At 46.0% G+C, this 22,989-nt stretch overlaps 1 protein-coding gene across 1 annotated transcript in view; it reads right to left on the bottom strand.

Moving 5' to 3' along the window:
• LGR4 (leucine rich repeat containing G protein-coupled receptor 4) overlaps window positions 1–20,949 on the bottom strand; it is a gene marked incomplete at its 5' end in the record, with an annotated part of 80,489 nt that extends 59,540 nt beyond the window's left edge. The window contains one exon of the mRNA XM_082317698.1: window positions 20,765–20,949. Coding sequence (XP_082173824.1) covers window positions 20,765–20,949 — 185 coding nt within the window. The remainder of the gene's footprint in view (window positions 1–20,764) is intronic.
• Window positions 20,950–22,989: the final 2,040 nt, after the last annotated feature.

Raw genomic sequence — 22,989 nt, 5'->3', positions numbered from 1 at the left:
AAACTTCATGTATACTTTGCCTTGTGAAAAAACACAACTCTTTCCTTGGTAGTCAAAGTTGTATAGCTTTTACTAATTTTTTTCAACCTGCATTTGCTGTCTTGATATGTCTTGGTACGTCTTGATATGCATCAAAGTCCAGGACCTACAGAACACAGCAGTACCTGTGGTGTTCACGTACATAATGGTGGATTTTTGTCCCCCAAAGTCTGCAGTAAAAACTAGCTAGTGTTACGAGCATTTGGCCACCGACTGTTCCTCTCTCCCAGAGGACGGACAGACTAGTTCTACTTCTGCAAGTAACCCCTGAACAAAGCCTTCTCCCCCAGCCTCCCACCAGACAGAGCAGGGTCTTGCTCCTAGAGACCTCCCCTTTGCTGAAGCATCAGCTCACGGGACATTGCTTCCCCAAGAGCTGGGCTGCTCGCTCGCTCCCTCCGACAGGCGAGCCAGGCCCCGCGCCCAGGAGACGGTCGCCCTTGTCATTGCCAATGCATCTGCGTGCACAGCCATCGCTGCCAGCGTTGTGCAGGCAACTCCACAGCACTGCGCACGTACGCATCTCTTGTGTTCTCAGGAACTTGGCAGAGGGACGGGCCTACCGCTGACACCAGCCAACAGATGACAAGTGCCCGGAGAGCCACATCCTCCGACGGTTGGAGAGGCTGCCTGTGCCATGCTAAGCCCAAGGGGGGCACAACTAACTTCAGTCAATATGGGTTGTCAACATAGTGGAAACTGGCAGGAGCAGTCACATCTACAGGTAACAAGCCATCCAGTAAAAAAAAAAAAAATCTGTAAAGGAAAATAATTAATCTGGATAAAGAGACACCAACTGAAAGCACAAAAACTCCTCTGTATGCACCAAGAAGATGAAGGAGGAATGTCCTCATAGCACTTCCACCTCCGCAGGTCAGAGGGCAAAAGGCAGACTCTCCTTTCACCTGCAGCAGAAAGCCACGTAAGATGAGGAACACTGCCTTTTTCTTCTTTTTTTTTTTATACTATTATTATGAACTATGCCTAAATGCAGATTTTAGATGGCTACACAAAAAGGCCACCACAAGCAACCTACCACAATGACCGACAGGCCTCCTGAGCCGCTAACATGCTGAGTTTTTCAGCATAACAAACTAAAATGGATAAATTCTGCCTGAGACGTGGGTCCTTACTCAAAACTTGCCCCAAACTGGAGGGGACTTCTCCAGAACGAAAACAGTTGGTGAAGTTGGTTCTTCATCAACCAAGTCTTTTCACACATTTAAACTACAACTAGAGGCTCAAACAAAGAAAATCTGGGGGGAAAGAAATATATTTTGAATTATAAAAGCAAGGGTTGTGGGAAAAGATTGGATAATGGACCAATCGATAGAGATGTGGGAGAAGCGGTGGGAAGTTTCAGGCACAGAGACACTTTCCGAGGTCCCTAATGGCATGCAGACATTTATTTTGCCGTTGTAGGACTTCCTGCTAACCTGCAGATCTTGTCCCTCCGTCACCACAGCACACAAAGCAGCCAGCACAGTCAGAGTTAATGCACACTGCACACCAATTAGAAAAACCCTATAGTTAAAATTAACTGCAATTGCAAAGAAAAAAAGAAAATAAGAGGAGAAAAAGAAACCCAAGAAAACCTACTCTCTCACACGCCCCGAGAAAAAGCCGAGTATACTGTCAGCACTGTTAGTGGCAAATCCAGCCCTTTACACACTCCCATTCCACACCAGCATATTCACAGTAGTTTTCAATAAACATCTACACAAGTCACTGGAGGGAGGGGGGGGGAAAGGAACAAATCTGTTTTCTTTCATACAATTCCACAAAAATAACTGTCATCACAACCATCCTTGTGGCAGAAAAGTCCATATTTGCCTGCAGTGAAATCCGTCTGCAGCTGCCCTGTGGAAAAGACAGCCAATAATTGGCTTCTTTCACCTCTGTTAACCACGAACAAAAGTGTCATTCAGCTCCCAAATGGACAGAAGGCACCAATGGATGGTCAGCTCGCTGAGCCAATGGGCTGGAATAACAATAACCCTGTAGCATTTTCTTTTTCCTTTTGTTTAGTCTTTCAAAGCCCTTAATTAAGACCCTCACAAAGCACCCCTACAGGCTTCTTTCAATGAGGCATTACACGCCTGTTTTCTTGTATTTAAGGAAGAAAAGTAACAGGGATTTCTGAAACACATTAAGCAGTACACACAATTTCCATGTATTCACAACTGAAATACTGTTACATTTTAGCTTTTAAATATTACTGTCAATAAAAAGAAGTTCAAGTTTACTGTGCCCGCTCTTTGCTGTACGTCCTTTGCTACATCAAGAAAAAAAAAAAAATACCGGCAGTCATAAGTCTGGCATAACTGCCAGCAGCTTGCCCAAATCCATCACAAGCCAGCAGCTCCCAAAACGAAGGCAAGTGCAACACCGCATGTTGATGAAACATCCCCGAGCATCCTGAAGCAGACAGCTGAGAAAGGACTGGGTAACACAGGGAACTAATTTGTTGAGACTGCACATGACCCACCGGCATTGTCTGAAAATCAGAGCTTGTGAAGGCTAGGTATATACCCTGCTGGGTTTAGTGGCCTTGCCTACAATTAAATATCTGCTTGCATTTAATATACATGAAGGTAATCTGTACTCCATTATTTACGACCAAACTGATGTAATACTGATGTTTGTATATTAAACAGGCCATTTGAGGACTACCTCTGCTTTTCAGCAGCACAGGCAGTCTCTGCTTAACAGAAATGCTATAGAAACTTCCAATATTTGAGCAAACAGCAGCTCTTTCCTTGAAGGACTTCTCCCCCAGCCACAAATAGGGAACAAAACAGTTTTAAGAAAACACCATTGGAATATCACGCTGGTAGGTGCAGGCTAGTTTGGGGAAACCTTGTCATCCAGCCCCTTCCCACTCCAAACCAGCCCGAGCGGCCAGCAAACACGGCCACTGGTTTTTGCGTGGCACACAGTGCGCGGTGGAGGAGCAGGGTGAGCGGGAACAGCAGGCACAGCCACGGCCCGGCCCTCACACACAGCCACGGCCCGGCCAGCCACGGCCCGGCCCTCACACACCGCCACGGCCCGGCCAGCCACGGCCCGGCCCTCACACACAGCCACGGCCTGGCCAGCCACCGCCTAGCCCTCACACACCGCCACGGCCCGGCCCTCACACACCGCCACGGCCCGGCCCTCACACACCGCCACGGCCCTCACACACCGCCACGGCCCGGCCAGCCACCGCCCGGCCCTCACACACCGCCACCGCCCGGCCCTCACACACCGCCACGGCCCGGCCAGCCACCGCCCGGCCCTCACACACCGCCACGGCCCGGCCCTCACACACAGCCACCGCCGGCCAGCCACGGCCCGGCCCTCCGGCCTGCTGCCTCTCTCCCTTGCCTTGTAAATGGCCGCCTCCTGTCAAAGGCGGCGTATGGGCAGCCTCCTCACAGGAGAGTGGCACAGCAATAGAAATTGCAGCCAAAAACTACCGAAATCATTAGCAGAGGGTTTTTTTCAAGTCAAAGAACCACAGGCTGAGGTTCTGATCATCTCCAAAACGCTCTCCCCCCTGCAAGAAAATGGGAATAGCCTTTTTATGACTGACAGAAGCCCCACACAACATGAAGAGGGAACAGAACAAAGACGTTTCTATTACTAACACCAATCTGAGCGAACATAAAGAGCAACGGTTTAAAATCCACCTCTCTACACTACCTACGTATCCAGCAGGCATTCTTTAACAAGCACCACTTGCTATAAACACTTCATGCATCTAGGCAAAATGCAACTGGGTATAAACCAGCTTAGAATTTTTATTATTTTTTAAATATATCAAAGAGTTAGCTGCTTGTGTCTGTATTGACGTAGTCAAGGAAGTAACTTGCCTTTCAGAAACAGTAATCTAGAGGCAGTACCCAGTGATTCTGCTTTTCAAAAATCAGACTGCCTACTTAGGCATTATACACCAAAAATCTCTTCTAGTCTTACCTTAGACCGCTGAATTAAGGCCCCAACAAATAATACATGACTATCACCTGTCCTACATGGTGTTCTTCTTTCCTCCTCCTCCAAGAAAATATGATGTAACTGTACTAAAGAGGTAAGGAAAAAAAAGGCAATGTCTGCATGACTTTGTTTTGCAGGCCCAACTCCAAGCACACATTTTTGGAAAGCCTGTTCACAAGCCTTTATCAGGACGTGTTATATCACTGACCTTGACAGAGCTTCAACATCGATCAAGCAGGAGTTTGCTCTCAAGTTCTGTTATATTATTGACAATTTCTGTGATTATTTACCACAGCAGTTCAAGATGGGCTCCTCTCCAGCAGCAAAGAGCAAGAAAAGTAATTTAAATTCTGAAAATGAGCATGAAATGTCACCCTAAGTGCATCCAATGCATCAGCTACAATCCAAATTCATACTGTGCTGATAAAAATCTTACAGTCTGATAAAACTGCAATATAATATGAAAATACGCCACTGCAATACAATGTAAAAAAGCAAAACAAGACCCAGCCCCTCCCATGCCCCCCAAAGCCCCAGACACAGCTCCAAGTAGCACACGCAAAGGGTAAGGCTTGCCTCTCACTAGTTGCATGGCTCAGCATCTGGGACAGAGGAATCTCAGTACCTTAACTGCTATAGTCTTAAAAAAAAAAAAAACTAAAAAACACCCCCCCCCCCCAAAAAAAACCAAAAACAAAAACTATCCAGGCATCAGAGGTGCTCGCCAGCATGACTTTGTTGGTTAAGAACTGCACCCCAAAATGGATAGTTGTGCTAACCAAATTTAGTAGTACAGCTCTGGACTTCTGGATTCTGCCCTAACATGAATAAAAATAATAATACTTACCATTGCTGACCCAAGAATACAAATCAATAAAAAAATAGCATATTTTCTAATTTTTAAGGAAAATGTACACAAGCAAATTAAATTTTCCTCAGCCAAAAAAACCTGATAGCCATCGCTTGCCATTATAAAAGAGGTCAAAGAAGCACTTATTACTAGGAATCTTCTTGAAAAGGTTAAGTTCTCTCTTCAGTTCAACTCCATTCTCAGTATTCACATGACTACACCTATTTAAAACTGAGTAGATTTTAATCACTAAACTGTCAAGAAAAAAAACGGCATACTTAATGCAAACAGAACATTACAAGTATTTACATGAAAAACAAAGACCTACCACATTAACTATCCAGCCCACACTCTTAGTAACTGAGATTAAGGCTTGTCAAGTTTGATCATGTACATAGGATCAATTTTTTTATATAAACACATCTAATGCACATGTATGATGGAAAAGCAAGAGACCCACAAAAGGCAATCAAGTAATCCACCTGTATTTCTAGCCTGCTTGTAGACAGAAATAGCACATGCATCTTTCCGGCAATATGTGTTTTACAGATGAACTCCAAGAAGAAAATTGGGCTTGTGAACCCTTGCATCCACACAACAAACACAGACATATTTTTACTTCACCATCGCTATCCTATAGGCAAGGAAATACACTCTAGCTCTTACCTAAAAGCCACTGGTCAATGCAAATTCCTTTTTGATGTATAAACCTATGTTGCAGTGAAGATGCAAGGTGGACAAAGAATACCCCTCCCAAGCTCCATTAATAAAGAGAGCTGGTTTTTCTTGTTCTCACTTATTTCAAAGAAGTCTGGTTTCTTTTGCCTTGAAAGACTATGGGTTTTACTGAATCAGTAAATTAGGCCCAGTAAAACTTGCTATGCCGCTTGAAACCTGTCCCTAATATGGACACCTTAGTGCTACTGACACCCTGTTTTCCCCATTACCAATTTCATCACTTACTACCATCAACACATCGATTTTTCCAATCTATCACCAGCAAAATTGTGAAGATACCATTAAAAAAATAACTCCCTTAAAGTTGAGAGGGTGACAAGGTTTTTACTGGAACTGGCAAACCATATCCTCTTTTTGTTTTTAATAACAATACACCTATTAACATCAATATTTAAGCTACCAGAAATGAAGCAGTGCTCTGCAATTATGGTGTCAGATCCCACAAGAAATACCAACACATCTTACATTCACCACCAAGTCTGAAAAGTATAAAGCAGATGTAGTAATTTAACTTGCAGTTGAGGGACAAGTAATTCTGCAACAGATCAGAGATTAGAGTTTTAAGAGATTACCTTAAAATAAAACGCGAGAAAACATTCAGAACATGATCTCTTTTCGTCTGTTTTTAAACAAACATCAAGATATAATGAAGAAGGCAGCGTAATGTAAAAACATACATAGCTTTGTCATGTTCAAAACAGTTTATTTTTTCCACACACATGAAAACAGTCCATTTTACAAATGTATTTACTTACTGTGTAATTAATAGGAGAGTTAAATAATTACTCCATCTTAAGAAGAGCACTAGATATTCAGGGGTCCAAGACAAATGGAACCTTTTACTACTTTTGATTATATTTACCACAAAATAGTTATAATAATGTAAGGACTATTAACAGCAAACACGGTAGAGAAAGAAGCAGCCCCATCCCTTTGACATATCAGAGTGTTATTTTGTGTAACATACATATTAATATAAGTTGCAGAAGATAAAGCTGTCAGAACTAATTCTGTACCACCCATTCCAAGAAATTATCGGTCATACCTCCTCTAAGAAGTCTGAGAAATTTCCACAAGATTAAATATGTATTTCTTGCTATCACAGGAGCAATCAGTCTGGCAGCGTTGCATCACATTCATCTCATAAGGAGTCACTCTCTTTTGACATTTAAATAGTGGATGACTAAACAACAGCTGCTAGTAAAAAGAAATGGTTGAATTAATGGATGTTATTTGCTAACTTAAATGTCCTGTCCTTTTTACCTGTATCATCCCACTACAGTATCGAAGTGCAGCGTAAATTGGTGCTTTTCTGCTGAACTCATACCACCTTTACTTAAGAGAGAAATGTTCAGAGCTTGCTAACTCAGTACATCTAGCAGCTGGGTTTCAGCAAACTGAAGCTTAACATGCTATGTAAAAGGTATAAATTACGTTTCCAAGACAGCTCCAGGCGCTGCCTTGTTTGGAGTTGCTTACCGAGCAACTACGTTTCTCCAAACAAACTAATGTGCAGAAGGGTAAAGGGCAGTGAAGGTAATTATTGGAAGGAAATCTCTCCCTAGGCCAGAAAAGAATAATTAAGCTTGTGCATGTTAAATCACATAGGGGAAGTGAACGCTGAAGTAATCGAGTGTAAGCGACAGCAAGACCTATCTACAACCTTCTTGAAAGGAAATTAAGGCAGGGGGTAAGCTAAAGCAGGATTGTTTAGGTGACACGAAGGCAGTATCCTCAAACTTCATCCATGGTTCTTTGTATAAAAGTACACGCTTCCCATACACACGTGTGCATACCCCCCCACAGCGGAGAAAACGTTCAGTAACCCAGTAATTAAATGAGTATGCCGAAATCTAAAGCACTTAAACTGCATTCTGCAAGCCTGCATCCAACATAGTTTCCTTATTGCTCATTAATCTCTCCGCAGATAATATCTTTTTAACAGTTAAAAATGCTTACAATATGACCAAGATTTTCAATGTTTAAGATGCCTCTTGTGCTTCGACCTCCACGGTGTTTTGGAAACTGCCTTGTCTAAATGAATGCAACATATGGGAATAAGTGCGATGAGTTTCTAGTCTAGTCTTTCCTCAAAAGCCTTGGGCTATTGTGTGAAAGCTTAATGAAAGTCATTTGCACAACCCTGAAAAGCTGGTGAAGAAAAGCTGTAACAGAATCTCCTCCTGAGCGTCTGAGTTGCATATCTGGGGCAAAGAGCCTGTCTAAGGCATCAGCAACGCACTGCTGCTGCTGACAAGATGGCAGCAGAATAGGGGTTGTTTGTGCCTTTAATTACACTAACTCTTGGTTGTTATTTGCTGAAGCTTCCTGGATCATCTGCATATATTCTCGGAAAATACACTATGTGCTAACTGCTTTTAAAATGTAAAGAAAATACAGAGCAATACTCTGTAATTTTAACATCCTATGCACTTCGGGGAGATCTGAACCAAAAAGAGACAACTTCATAATGACAGGTTCAGAAGCAATCCCATTTAAGGCCTTGCTTGCGTGTTTGAGCTCCAAAAGGAGAGAAGCAAAATCCATAACGTAGACAGACCTTAAGCCTTTCCCAGTGATTTTGCAGATATGCATTGTTAAGCGATCTGCTACCAGCCTCCAAAGCAGCGTCTGCCAGCACTGTTCTGCTGCGAGAACCCTCCTGCCTCCTTCACCAAACTTTAAAACTTTATAATCACTTATCTCTTAACCCTTTTATCAAAGCCCTTAGATTAACTTTCAAAGCTGGGTATCTCTACGTACCAACAGATTCCCATCGATGTACAACAGAGCTAAACAGAACGGCGTCTGGGCAGGGAACCTCACCACTATGATACGCAAGGCTTGCACTGCGACGCAAACATACGGGCAGGGCTCAAATCCTGAAGCAGGGTGCCACTACTCAATGGTTTTTCTTTCTTTAAATCAGAGATCAAAAGGACTGTCGTAATACTGAAAATGGTCATAGGTAAAAATACATATGCATTTTCACTGTTGATTCACACTGTGATTCACCTCTTAAAATCAGAAGCTATTTTTCAATTTGACACAGTAGTTTAAAGAAGGGCACCAACAATTAAAACTTAATTAACAGATGATATGAGTGATTAGAGGCACTACATACTTGTTATCCTTTTTCTCCATCACAGCACAATGCAACTAATGTATCATCTTTTGAAAGAAGCGGGTTTTTTCAAAGAAAGTACATATATCATAAACACCAAGTAGAATCCTCAGTTTACCCAGTACCTCTAGTGTGAAAAACCAAGCAGGGACTGGTTGTGCAGGAGCTATCAACTCCCACTTTCAACCAGGGCCTGTTGAAGAGAAGTACTCTGGAACTGGGATAACTCCTCGGTGATGCTGTCAGTCCCGAGTGCTGCAATACACAAACAGGGCAGGAGGAAAAGGCCCATCTTTTACTTTAAAAAGCCAGCTGAAGTTCAGAAGAGTACCTGTTGCTTGTTTCGCCATTCAACAGATCCAGCTCCATGTAGGTGACTCCATACCCATTTTTGCCATGACTAATATTTACTACTCCAAGATTGTAAAAAAAAAAAAAGATCAAAGTCCAGCTGTACTCTCAGCAAATGGGGGGGCTCCAGTGAGCGTAACATGGTTTTATCAGACACAGCACAACAGAGCCACCCACAAACGTTTGCCAATTTGCACGGTATTCTATAACACAGCCCCAAAGCAGAAGGGCAACGGGAACCGACGGCAGAATGCATGTTCTGGCCAAGCAGGCTGTCGGACAGCACAGGCGTGATGCCCAAGCGTTCAAGTACGCATCTTGCAGTCACCAGGAAACACAGCAAGTGAACTAAACGTTGCCCTTCCATCCTGTGGGACATTTATAGCTACGTATTCTCCTCTGGCATAACTGAAGTTCAAGGAGGAAGATTTCTTATGCCGTGGTAAGGCAGAATTTCTCAACTTTGTGATTACTTGCACATTACATTCCTTATGGTTTGAAGCATTTGTTTCTATTATATTTATTATGGTAACAAAGCTTACATGGGCAAAAAGTTATTAGTCTGGCACAGACATTAAGACAACAAGCAGTCCAGGATCAAACCCTACAAAGCTCCCCCAGCCCTCCCAAATACCTTACGCAGAAAAGCCCGAGGGGCCTCAGCGGCTCCATACAAACTGCGAGCGAGGAGCAAGCCCCGAGCCGTGTCTCCTGCCGGGCACTCACAGGACAGAGATGAAACAGGAGCTGTCTCATCCCACTGAAGACGCCAAAGGACAAACTGGTGGGCAGAGCAATTTGCACAGCAAAGTGGCCTGCAGGACCAATCTGACCCTTTTATAGTAAAATAAATCAGACCGGCCACCAAATTCTGAGAGCTCAAATCACTGAAAAACAGCATTAGGAAGGACTATTTCTTTATGTTTATTCTCTGTTCTCACTATTCTCTATTCCTGATGGCACCCAATCAGCTCAGACCAGGTGATGCACTATGCCTGAAGGAAATGAGGAATATATTAGGCAAGACAAATATCCAGGGTATTTGGAAATATGCATCAATCTGATGTGCGTTACAGGATTTCTCCCATCGATGCAGTTAGTTATTAGGGCAAAAATATTTATCTTATGTGAGTGAAGAGACAATGACAGTGCAAGCAGTCCTACTCTTTAAGCAGGATTTCTGATACATTATTGTTTGAACAGTAGCCCTCTCTTTTGAACACATTGTAGATTTATTTTACTGGCACAATTACTTAGGAGAGTTGAAAAAGATTTTTTATTAAAGAGGAAAAACTGGCATTGCTGTACAATTGCAGAGGCTTCTGCTGAAGCAATAAACGACTACCATTTATTATCCTCAAAACAAATCAAAACCCTGCCTAAAACTCCTAAATGTTGAGATACTCCACATTTTTGGTCTGGAAACTAGAGACTTGTTTTTGCAGGAAGCAGGTTAAAAAAAACCCAGCACATAAACAAACTAGTTGAAATTTTTGAAAATGAGATGTCAAGAAAGAGCAAGTCAATTCTAAATAAATGATTAATTGACCTGGATATTGAATAGATTTAATAATGCCTCCAGTAAACTCTTAGCACACAGCCAGCAGATTTGCCCTTGGAAAAGACATGGATTTTCTACACCTAGCAAAACTCACACTAGTTCTGTAAAATATTAACAGTTTGGTCAATATTAGCACACATTTTATTTCTTTTTCTATCCCCCCCCCCCCCCTTTTTTTTTTAAACCCAAGTGTTAAAACCAACAGCAGTAGAAAAGTCCCAAAAGGCATAAGCTTATCCAGGTCCAAATCACCAGCAACTACATTCTCAGAGTAGGGCCCCTTACACAGGACCATATCCTTTTCTCTCCCCAGCTCAGCTTTTCCCCATCCAATTCCGTGAAGACCACCAAGACCGCAAGGAGAGACCCAGAAGAAATATAGCAGGGTGAGCATTTAGTGCCTCAAGAGGGCAGCCGCTTGAGTGAAACTGCAACTGAGAGAGATGAACAAGGAGTTTGCAGATTGCTGCTGGTGGCAGCTTTGCAAAATTCTCTTAAAGAACGTGTAAGTCCGGGCCTAAATGCATCAATCTTCTGAACAGCGCGGGGCTCCCTTCAGTAGGTTGGAGGGCACCTAATTTGGAGGAAAAGCTCAGAGGACTGCTGAGAGCACCACAAGCACGTTTCCCAGTCTGGGCAAGGTTTACCCTAGTTAAAAACCCAACACACTTCTAGGGATTTCAACCATAGCACCTGGAAAAGACGACAGCTCCTTCACAGCTTTTATGTGCAAGAATCGAGTGAAGGCCAGATCCACCAGTTCTGCCAAGTGGAGAACAGCAGACAGGCCTCCACACAGAAAGACCCACTGCCCCAAAGAGAGGGGCCCGCACACCAAAGTCACAGGTTTCAGTGTCCCTTCACTTTTCCAGATGTATCAACTGTATTTGCTATCGTTCTGGATCAGCATTTAGAAAAACAGCAGGGAAACTTCTGAAGTAAGAGTTATTTTTAAAAACATATGAAAGAAAATTTTAAAAAGGACAGCCAGGACACGCCTTATGTGGAATTTACATGAAATCAAGAAAGGATCAAAGCTATACACCACCAAGTCCTTTTAACAGGCACGGAGCAGCAAGCTTCCCCAGATGTCCTCTCCTGACTCACGCCATCTTCTCGTCCCAGGTGGTGCTGCAACAGGAGCAAAGCGTCCCTGCTTTCCTGCCGCAAGCCTGAAGCCCTGAGTGCAGGGAAAACAAACTCTCGCTTTACAAGCTAACGCACTGTGGTGTCCTGTTTGGATGACAGGGAACCATTGGTTCCATTTTGTGCTCTGAAAGGGGAGGTAATGGTTGTACGGAGAGACAGACCCCAAGGCATGTTCCAGTGGGACCCTCACATCTGCAGAACACCAAATACCAACCACCACAGTGCCCAAATGGTTCAGAAAAAAAACATTGCTTACTGTCACGTAGCAGGAAGAATGAAACACGACCACAGTGAACTCAACTGCATGGTCACGTTTTAATATGGCATTGCCGAAATGGCTTTGCTCTACATCTGGGGTTCTGGTCCCACAGCCAAACACAGCATCACGCAAAGTACAGTGCCTTTGGCAAGAGCATTTTGATGGCTCACAGCAAACCTTGTGGCTAGCTTACAGATCTACCATGAAGTTTGCAGCCCCCAGCCCTCTGCCCTTGCAGACCCGCACACCGCTTGCAAAGACAGGAATGAAATATTCCATATGTTTCCTTTGTCAGGGACATGCCTATTGAAAGCACAGCCACGCCGCTCTCCCCGCTGGGGCACTGGGTCAGGCTATTCATCTGTAACCATGCAGATGTCAAGAAGGTAATGGGAAAACTCCCAAACAAAAACACATTTTCACAGAACAAGGTTATAAAATACACAACTGCATTTGCAGCATTATTAAGCTAAATTAAACAGGTTTAGGCCTCCCCTGCATACCTCTGAAATTGCACATCCATTTATGATTCATTGCTAATTGTGTACCATTTAAAAGTCCAAACACATTTGCTCAAAAATTTTAGGGTGAAAAAAGTCCTTGCAAGACCCTAGCATTCCTCCAGGATTGATTCAGGAGAAAAAAGGAGGAGTTATACCACTTAAAAAAAAGTCTTTATATTTTAGGGAGAAAATGCTCAACAGACCTACAAAGACAGCTGTTTACTCTCCAAGGGCCTGACTGCTCAGGGCACTCTTTAGTGCTCTCAACAACTTCACCTGACTGCATTTTTATTCATCTTTTTCTCAAGATATTAGCACTTGCTCTCTTGGAGAGAGGGAAAAAAAAAAATATCTTTTTTCTGTCCCAAAGACAGCACCTTCTGCATCACTTCTATCCCTTCTTCCAGACCACGCTGATGGTTTGAGGCTCCTCCTGCACTTTTAATGCAAAGCTTACAGGAATTAGTTACTATATTTTTTAAAAAAGTGATAGAGTTCTTAAGCTTCATAATAGTTTTCCTATCCCTGAAGAAAAGAATTAACTTTAATATTTTCTTAACTTCAGATCAAAAAAATACCAAAAAAAATTTCAGACTCAAAAATTACTTCAATTATATCTTCACTGTGCCAAAATCTTGAGGTCGAGTTCTCAAAAATCACCAGCCATTGTCTGAATTACTTACAGGTAACAAAGTTATAAAACAAGATTTTTAATTACATGTGTATTTATCAATATTAGATTTGAACAACATCAACCAAAAAACCAACATTGATGCACATTGAGCATCAAATTTCAACAACAGACCTCACATGTTTTAGAGTTCTCATGTTATACCAGCAAACATCTGGCTACATTTAAAACTTGAGAAACACAAGAAACTTTTTTCAATAGTGAAAAATGTGTTGCTCTTATCTTCCATATGCTCATTAGTTCTCAGGTGTCCTTAATGAATTGTATTCATCAAATAGAAATGCAAAAAGCACACAAAGGAAGCCTATAAGGAATCCATTTTTATTTCTGCCACACCATGAAGACCGTTCTTCCTTTGCGAAGACATCGAATTAAACAAGATATATTGAATGATATGCTTTTTAATAGGTTTTTAAAAAAATTAATGTCAAAAGCTTAGCCAACAAAGTTTTACTAACTCCAAAACACACTGTATGACTGAAACAGGCCACCTAAGAAAAATATGACTTCCCTATAACTCAGTAAGTGTAAACAGCAAATATAAAAAACATGCCAGGAAAATGAGGCTGACAAAAATTCATGAAGTGATATTCTTACTTCCCAACAACAAACATCTCTCTCAGATGTCAGATCCCAGTCCACCAGGGACTATATATCGATATCACCTGTTCAAAAATAGCTAACTGCATTTTTCTTTTTTACAACATGTTATTGTATTGACTAACATTATACATAATGCCATCAGTTACATTATATATTCAAATTGAACAATAGTTTTCAGACACCTACTTTAAACTGTTATTTTTGAGATCACTACAGTCCTCTCTGTTTTGTAAAAGATGTATATTATTATTAATGTAAGTTGACTGGCTGTATGCAGTATGTGCTTTCAAATTCAGGGTGAAGCTAAAATACAGATTTCCCCTAATCTTTCAGTGACAGTAATATGTTTCTGGGAAGTGGAAAGTTCTGACCTTGTCACAATCCTGTAACAGTTAAATCATTCAACAGCAAAATAAAATGCATTCTGCTATTTCAACTATGTATTTTAAAATAAATGACATCGATTTGAAAATATTGGAAACTTTCAACTTCAGTGAAACTCACTGACAGCTGCAGTAACTCAGCACTTTAAAAAAAAAAAAAATGAAAAGGTCAGCTGTTTTGCCAGGTAGATCACATGCCATTTCTGCATGATTTAATTACGCTTTCCAGGCACCCATACATCTAATGTTAGATGTTTCTGATTTGGACATACCAGCTTTATTTGGAACACAAAATTTAATAAATCTGGGCCTGATTCTGAAACAAAGGCTTTCCAAGAGGTTTGTTGTGAGGACAGTATTTATATAGTAACACCGAGACCTTCCTCTCCTCTGCGTGAGCTACCGTGACACCCGTCGCTGCGTGCAATTCTACATCGACTGAACCGGTCGCCTGTCTACCAGCAAAGCAAATATCGACAGCTACCTCCCCGTTTCCAAAAGGGTTGTGCAGGGCAGCCTGGCGGTGGGAGAGCATTAAGAACCAACATCACATGACCAGAAATCTCTTTTCAGACCAAAGTTTGAGAACATCTTATCGGAAAACTGCAGCAGTACCTGAAAGGCAGGTATGAAAAACTACGGAAAAGTATTTCCCTGTGGCAAAATCCTAGGTCGCCACTGCAGCAAAGGGCGAGTCTACCAGGTGCAGAGGATGGCCAGGGACCTCTAACCCGGGAAATGCTGTTGATACGTCTGTTAACAAAGGTCTCATAACATTTAAATCTCTGTTGCCTCAATTTACAGGTTTCTTCAACTAGGGATGGCTTCTTCTCCTCTTATCCTCTCTTCCGTACCCTCTCCCACCTTTGTCTCGTATTTCTAGGATCACACAGATCTCTCTAATTCTTCCTCAAGCTATTTTTGACTGTCTGCTTCTTCCGTAAAGAACCCCAAAACCACAATTTGGCAGCACAGAGCTGCAGCCTGCAACACATTCATCCCTTAATAGAGTAACTGCTGGCCATGAAGTCCCATGCGGCCATGCTGGAGCTAACCAGCCCCATCCACTTCGCTCCCTTGCTTATTTGCAAAACAAGAAGCAGGCAAACCTGAGTTGTTGGCAAATCCTCCAGAACACAAACACATCATCAGCTCATGTCCATTCCCAACAGGAGGACCATCTTTAGGAACAAGGTTTTAGGAGAAGCACAAGGGTGGCCGAGAGGAGGGTCTGTGACACTCGGACACCCCCAGAGCCCCGCAGCTCCCATGCTCTCTAAAATGAGATATGGGTGCTCAGCCCTTCTGAAATCTAGGCCAGTAATTTTCTCTGGGTAAATAAGAGCTTGTGTTCTGCAAAAATTGCTGGCTTAGATGTAGAATACAAAACAAATAAAGATCCTTGCGGAGGAGGTTTCTTTGGGTTTTGTTTTGTTTTTCAGTCCTTATATTACAGCTTCCATATTTTCCATCTCAAGCAGATAGTTACTAGTAAATTCCTCTCAAGAACTGAAAAGGTAATTATTCACTAGCATAAACTTACTTACACTAAAGTCCAACTTTTTTCCATGCTGCAGACTTATCTTGGTATTTATTCCCCAGAGTCACACTTACGAGCCTCTGCCAGTAAGCAGCAAACAAGAAATGACATATTGCTGATATAAATGAGCTCAAAATACAAAATAAATGCCAAATACCTGAAAAATTACGTGCTATTGCAGGGCACTGGGTTTTTGGGGGGAGGAATAAAAGGAAAAGCGGAAAACACCAAATTTGCTGCCAAAAGAGAACACAAAAAGGGTTAAAAAATATTTAAAAAAATCTGAAACAACTTCACTTTTCTGTGCCCTGCCTAAGAGTGTCTACTTTTTTTACACGACCGACAGACAAATCGGCCAGTTTAAAATGAATCATAAAGACTCCAATCCTTGGGTGAAATACACTGGAGAGACTGCCACTGGAGCCACTGGGCTCTGGTCCAGTCGCCAGGCTCTGCCCACCATCAAGCACTGGACGCTGCACTGGCAAACTCCAGTCTCCCGCCCGCCCATGGGATTTCACAGGCCTGTACAAATGTAACGACGTTTCTGCCAACTAAATAGGAATATTCATATTCAAATGACATGATCGTGTCTTTCCAAAAAGAGTATGGAAAGCATGTTTTTAAAAACACAGAATAAGCCTTTTATTACTTGCCATCACATCACCAGCATATGGCATAGGCAAGTGAAAAACTAAACAGTCTAACTGTAAAACCTTCAAACCTCTAATTAGATAAGGCTTTTCTATCTCAGGAGGACTGCAATTATGCTACATTTTCCAGACTCAAGGTCATGTCTGGACATCTTTACTTTTCACCATAATAACTCTGCTAGACAGCATTCACAAAACCTCAGCCAGGTCCTTACTGTGCTTATCTGACCATAGCAGGATGCTCAATATCTGCATGTCAGTACCGGACGTATTAGAAGAAGACATCTCACATCTACCTCTGCTTTTCATCGCCATTCTATAGAAAATAAAAGTGCCAGATGAAAAGACAAAAAAAAAAAGTGCAAACTCTGCTGAATCCAAACAGAACTGTATTGTTTTGCCATTTACACATAAATGGAGTAGGAAATGCACTTAAACATGAGACGGTGTAGGTACTTCCAGGTTGTCTGCATACAGAAAAGTAGATAATCAACTCTCTGCAATTGCTGAAGCAACCTGTGGTATGAAACAAGTAAAAAAAGGACCCTTCTCAACCGTGACACCTTGATCTCATAAAGCTAGTGCATAACACAGCACGCAGAAAGATGGACAGTATTAGGTTAAATGAGTAATAAACAACCAAAAGACCAAGATGACCTGAAGGCCTATTCTCTAGCGCAGCCGGGGCTCGGAAGCCCTCCCTTCAAAACTCAAAGAAAGTAAAATTAAAGCAAGGGACCCTGCCATTCCCTAAAAATAAAAGCAAGAAGCACTAGGAGGAAAATTATCTGTACTGTTTTCCTATTTCAAGTGCCCAAAACATAATAGCAGGCACTGAGAAGGGACTACATTCCTCACGGTTGTCAGGCAGGCCCCTAAAACAGCCAGGCCCATGTAAGATATCTCCGAAGTAATTATCTAGAATTATCTGCTTTTCATCTCCTGCACAAGACTCACACAAGTATTAAACCCCGAAACTGGAATTTGAGTTCTCAAACTGACACTCATGAGAAAAACAAGTACAAGTGTGCCCTACCATAACTTTCTTCCACTAATATGGATGTTTTCTAGCACATGGCACGTGAAAGATCATAGCAAAGATGAGGAGCATACTGCATTGATTAAAAAACCCAAACAAACAACATTTTCCCATTCTTGCATAGGCATCTCAACTTGCTAGACGACAGTTATTTTGCAACAAAGCAAAATCACAACCTTCATAAACAGAAAAACAGGCAGCTGGTAATTAGGAGTTACATAAACACCTACCTAAATTATACAGAACAAATGGCTGCCTACAGTAAAAGTATCAAGTAATTATCCCTGGTCATGTCCTCCTGACTCCCTCTGCGTTCCTTCCCATCCATCCCATCCCCTCCGAGAGCTTGGACCTAGTACTGCCACCTCTGTCTTTTCCGAGCACTTGTATATCTCCCAAAAATCTCTTCACCAAGATGACTGCGGTTGGAACGACGTACTCACCTTTCTTTAGTCAAATTCCATCTCTCAAAGCACACTGATGACTCAAAAGTAATGAGCAGATACTCTGTCTTTCCAAGCTGGTCGGTCTGATGCAACTGCCCTCACGTGACCACGCCGTACTTCGGTAACCATATAACCATATAACCCCCCCGCCACGGCCCCAGTCCTCCTCTCCCTGCACCCCAGCACTACGGTTACAATGCGCTTAGCCAGGTATGAATGCAGTGGAGTGTCTACTCAATGCATATTCCGCAAAAAAAAAAAAAAAAAATCTACTGTTTTTGGAGGAGCTTTCTAACCACCACAATAAGCAAGGAATGAGCAGCGGATCAGTCAAGAGCTGAAGGAAGAGAAGTAAGGAAAGAGAAGGGGAATCCAAAAGGATATGCTTTTGAGGCTCTATAGAAATCACTGCCTGACCATTCGTGGCAGCCCAAGAAACATGGCTGTATTTTAAAAATGCACCTTGCAAGTTATGTTAAATTATTAAAATTAATGCAAAGAAAGCTTTCTTCTCTTCACGGAGCGAAGACGCTTTGCCACGACACAAACATGTCAGCTAGGGGGTGTGATTTTTTTTTTTTTTTTTTCCTCTCCCCTCCACACAAGCCAACTCAGCTTCTCTGGCAAAACTATACATTGCACAGCCCAAGCAGGTCAGAAATGAGTTTTCTATTGCCTACAAAACTGTTCTCTACATACCCTAAACTTCCAGTGGCCTCACTACGACAGAGACTATTCAAGCGCAGAAGTGCCAAGAAGTCACCCATTTTTTCCTTCTGTAAATAAGGCAACAGGAACTAAACACAAATGGGGACCAAGAGTACCCTCCACTGCCACAGAACGAGATAGCTAAAAAGTTTCTGCTCAAGTTTAAAGAATGCAAAACCAACAGTGACGCAAACTCATCCCAAAACACGCTGAAGCGCGTGTAGGTCTCCTCTCGCTTTTGCTGTGAGCGCCAGTCGGCTTCTGGAAATTTACCTGCACAGTAAAGCAGGAACTTACAAACTGAAACTCTTTGGCAACCTTATCTCTCATGGGTGTTGGCTATGACGACTTGTACCCATTAGACAAGGAATACCATGTTGCAGACACGCAGGGATGTACCGAGCCCATTTTACAAGACAGCCAGACAAGGTAGTTGCCATAAAACCTTGCGCTTAAATGCAGCTTTTACCAGATAGGCTTCGAGTACTTTATGAAATTGGGTAACATCCCTGTTTTATCTGTGGAGGAAAGAAGACAGCTTCCCAGCAAGTCCAAGGCTTCACAACGGCAGCTCCTGACTCCCTACCCCAAACGCTCACAGAACACCGTTTCTGCCGCAGAAAAACCACCGTGAAGTCAGCTCCCAAACGAGCACAAAAAGGAACAAAATATTAAAGTGCAGGTAACAACCGAGACCTGCAACTTCTGCCATTCATCAAGTACTACACAAGCAAAAGGCCCGGTAATCTTTCTCCACCCAGCTTGAACAATTAAAAGAAAAAAAGTCCAAACAGGTAGGAGAAATTGGAAACCTGCTCAGTAAACAAAACCTCCAGTAACTAAGAATCAGACTCCCTCTGCATATCAAGTAAGCGTAGGCAAACAAAGAGGGGGGGAAAAAAAAAGTGGCATTTTTGAAGGCATACACTACTACTGTATTTTGACAACGCAGCAGTTCAGTACCGATCCCAAACCAGGCGCCGTCATCTGCCGTAGTGTGCTCTGTATTATACGCTGGAAACGCAGCGAAGCTTTGGCAACAGCAGATCTGACCACTGGCCCATGCAAGACCTCACTGCAGCCTGTGAAATCTTTGCTGAGAAGTGGGGCAAGACTGACAGGTTTTATTGTGAAACTTAACAGGTTTGGGGATTAGCAAAACTACCATATGGAAAGCTGCAAATCCCTCTTCGGTCATGTCTCTACAGAAGAGAGGGTTCATTCCTCAATTAAAATTTTATTATTGAAGTTACCAAAACTCAACGCAAGATCCACCAGGTTGTGCCTAGTTTACAACACCATCGGACACTGGAGAAACTGTTTTGAGAGCTTGTATTTTTCTCCATCCACAAGCAAAACTCGACAAAGCTCCCGAGCCTTATTTACGCTAGCTTTTCAAGGTTCGGCTGTGCGTCCCATACTGAGAAATTTTGTAAAAGCGAAGGCATCCTTAGTTAAGTGGATGTACGCATGCTGCGGACTGAAAACGCCTTGACTTTTGGGAGAAGACCGGCTAGCTTAGGAACTGGTTTCTGCAGAAAACCGAAGAGAAAGGCGCTTCGGTGCGAGGACGTCGCGTAGAGGCAGACACATGCACAGGCAGCGACCCCCCCCTCGGGACGGGGCCAGGGCCGGCCCGGACCCGCCAAACCCCACCGCGATCCCCCCTCGCTCCCACAGGACCCCAGCAGCTCCCCCCGCCTCGCCCCGCTCACCCTCCCGGCCTTTTAAATCTCCGAGGCCGAGCCCTTGGGCGTTTCGGAGGGGTCGGCCCGGCCGCCTCACCTCCCCCCGCCGGAGCCCAGGGGCGCCCGCCGGGCCGGGCCACCTGCGGGGCTCCGGGGAGCGGCGGGGGGCGGCCGGGCCCGGGGCCAGGTGCCGGCTCAGGCCCCGGGCCGCCCTCACCTGCCCCAGCGGGGCGGCGGGGCCGGGCCCTGCCTGCGGCCCGGCGGGCCCCGCCGCTGCCCACAGGCCGCCCCCCGCGGGCCGGGCCGGCGGGGAGCCCGGCCGCCTTACACCCGCAGCTGCGACGCCAGCAAATACATAAACACGCAGTTATTGGGGTTTCTCCTTAAATAAAAGGGGACAAAGCGCCCGGCCCCACCGCGGCTACCTGCCCGCCCCGGCCCCGGCCCCCACCCCGACTCACAGGGCGTGCGTGAAGGCGCTGAGTCCCGGGGGCACGGCGGCCAGCCCCCGCCCGGAGCAGTCCACGCCGCGGTCGCCGTCGCAGCTGCAGGAGGCCGGGCAGGGCGGGGGGGACGCTCCGCCGCTGGGCCCGGCCCAGCTCCCCAGGCCCCAGGCGACGAGGCCGAGCAGAGCGAGGCACCGCATCGCCGGCCCCCGCCGGCCGCCGGCCAGCCTCCCCCGGCTCGGCTCGGCTCGGCTCGGCCTGCCGCTCTCCGCCGGCGCCCTCCGCGCACCGAGCCCCCCCACCGGCTGGCGGAAAAAATTATCAAAAAATAACAACAGCAATCAAAAAAATAAAAATAAACAGGCGCCTCCGGCCGGCGCGGCGCGGCCCTGGGGCTGCCTCAGCGGCGCGCCCGGGAAGCCAGCCCTCCGCCGCCCGCCCGCCCCATCCAACGCCCGCAGCGCCCGGCGCCGCCGCTCATCTCAGCCCAGCAGGTACCGCGCGGGGGCGGCCACGGCCGGCTCGCCCGCGCCGCTGCTGCCGGCGGGCGGCGGTCCCCGGGGAGCGCCCCGGCCCCTGCGGCTGCCTGCGGCGGGGCTGCCCGCGGCTCCCGGCCCTCGCTCGCTGCGAGCCGCGGCGGCGGCTGCTCTGCGCCCAGCGCCGAGGTGCGTATGCTAATGAGCGGCCGCCCCCGCGCCCCTATTGGCGCAGAGCGGGCGCGGGGCTGATGAATATGCAAAGCGCGGCGCGGCCGCGGCCAACGGGCGCGGGGGGCGGGGCTGACCGGCGGCGGGGGCGGGGCCGGCACCGCCCCGCGCCGCCGCCGCGCCCCCGGGGCCCCCCGCGCCGCGGTGCCCGCGGGGCTGCGCTCGGCCGCGGCAGCGCGGCTGAGGCACCGGAGGCGGCTTGGGGCGCGGGGCCGGCGCCGGGCTGGCCCTGCGAAGGAGGGCAGCGGCGGGCCCCGCCGCCCCGGGACACCATTTCCCCCTGCTCCGGGCCGACCTTTGCCGCGGCGGGAGCCCTGCCCGCTCCCGGACCCGCATCCCACGCCGCCGCCCTCCAGCGCCGGTACGCACAGCCCTCGGGCTTGCAGGGAGAGGTGACAAAGGCAGCCGCCGGCTCCCGTGCCCCGTGCGGGGCCAGTACCGGCGGGTCCCGGCTGGCGTTGCACGTCCATCTTGGGGCGGGACACGGTGCCCTCTCTCCTCCCGACAGACCGCGGGCATTCGCTCCCCCGTTACCAAAGCAGGCGCGACCGCACCACAGACTCTTCCCAAACTCGGTTTCCGTTAGAGCCGTTTCCCTGGCGCGCAGAACGGCACCGACGGTGTCCGGCGTTTGTAAAACCTATACGTGCTGGCAGCCAGTCTGTGTCCTCTTTTCCTTACTGCCTGAAAAACTAAACAAACAAAACTGAAAACACATCTGTCCCTGTGGTTAGGACCCTCCATCACCATGCGTGTGCTGCTTTTCTCTTTAACCATTTTATTTTTTTTTTACGTGCTTTTTTTTTGGATGCTTCTAACCTGCAGCCACCACCAGGAACGAGCCTGCTACGTGTCCAGCTCAGCTCACCCACGCCCCGTGCCCCGTGCGATCACCGTACCTTACTGGGGGTGTCACGGCCGCGCTCGGGTGACACCAGCTGGGACCTCTCACTGTCGGCTCCCTCCGGCCCAGAGCCCGGCACGGGCTGTGAGCAGACGGAGCGGGCTGAAGCGAGTGCTGCGAGGGCACCGGAGCCTGCCCTGATGGCAAACACTGGCACCGTCTGCTTTACATGTCTCGTTTGGATGCTCTGAACACGCCTGGGGAGGCACCTGCCCGGCTCCGCCACCGGCACAGCCCCCGGCTGCAGCCTGAATCGCACCCCGGCAGGTGCCTGCGCAGCCCAGCCTCAGCAGCCCGGACACCCAGAGAGCCCACGGAAGAGCAGGGGTTCCCTAAGCCCTTCTACCTCTACGTAGGTAGGTAGGTATCGTCCTGTCCATGTCATGGATGAATGATGGAGGAGCACAGAAACAGCTAAGCGACTGACAGCCTGCCTCCGCTGTAGCAGGGAAATGGGACAAACCACATCGCCGTGGGCACACCGAGCTCTGCCGACATCCCCGAAGCCAGGAGCGGATCTGCAATGGTGACTGAATCCTCAGTCCAAAGCAAGAGCAACCGTGCAAGGGTTTCACACGACGTGGCGGCACTTACTCCAAATTGCTGCAGTTGCATCCAAAAAATCCCAA

The sequence above is a fragment of the Platalea leucorodia genome (assembly GCF_965183815.1).
Source record: "Platalea leucorodia genome assembly, chromosome: 7".
NCBI classification, from domain to species: domain Eukaryota; kingdom Metazoa; phylum Chordata; class Aves; order Pelecaniformes; family Threskiornithidae; genus Platalea; species Platalea leucorodia.
The sequence above is the reverse complement of the archived record's forward strand: the minus strand, read 5'-3'. Positions and strand labels throughout refer to the sequence as shown.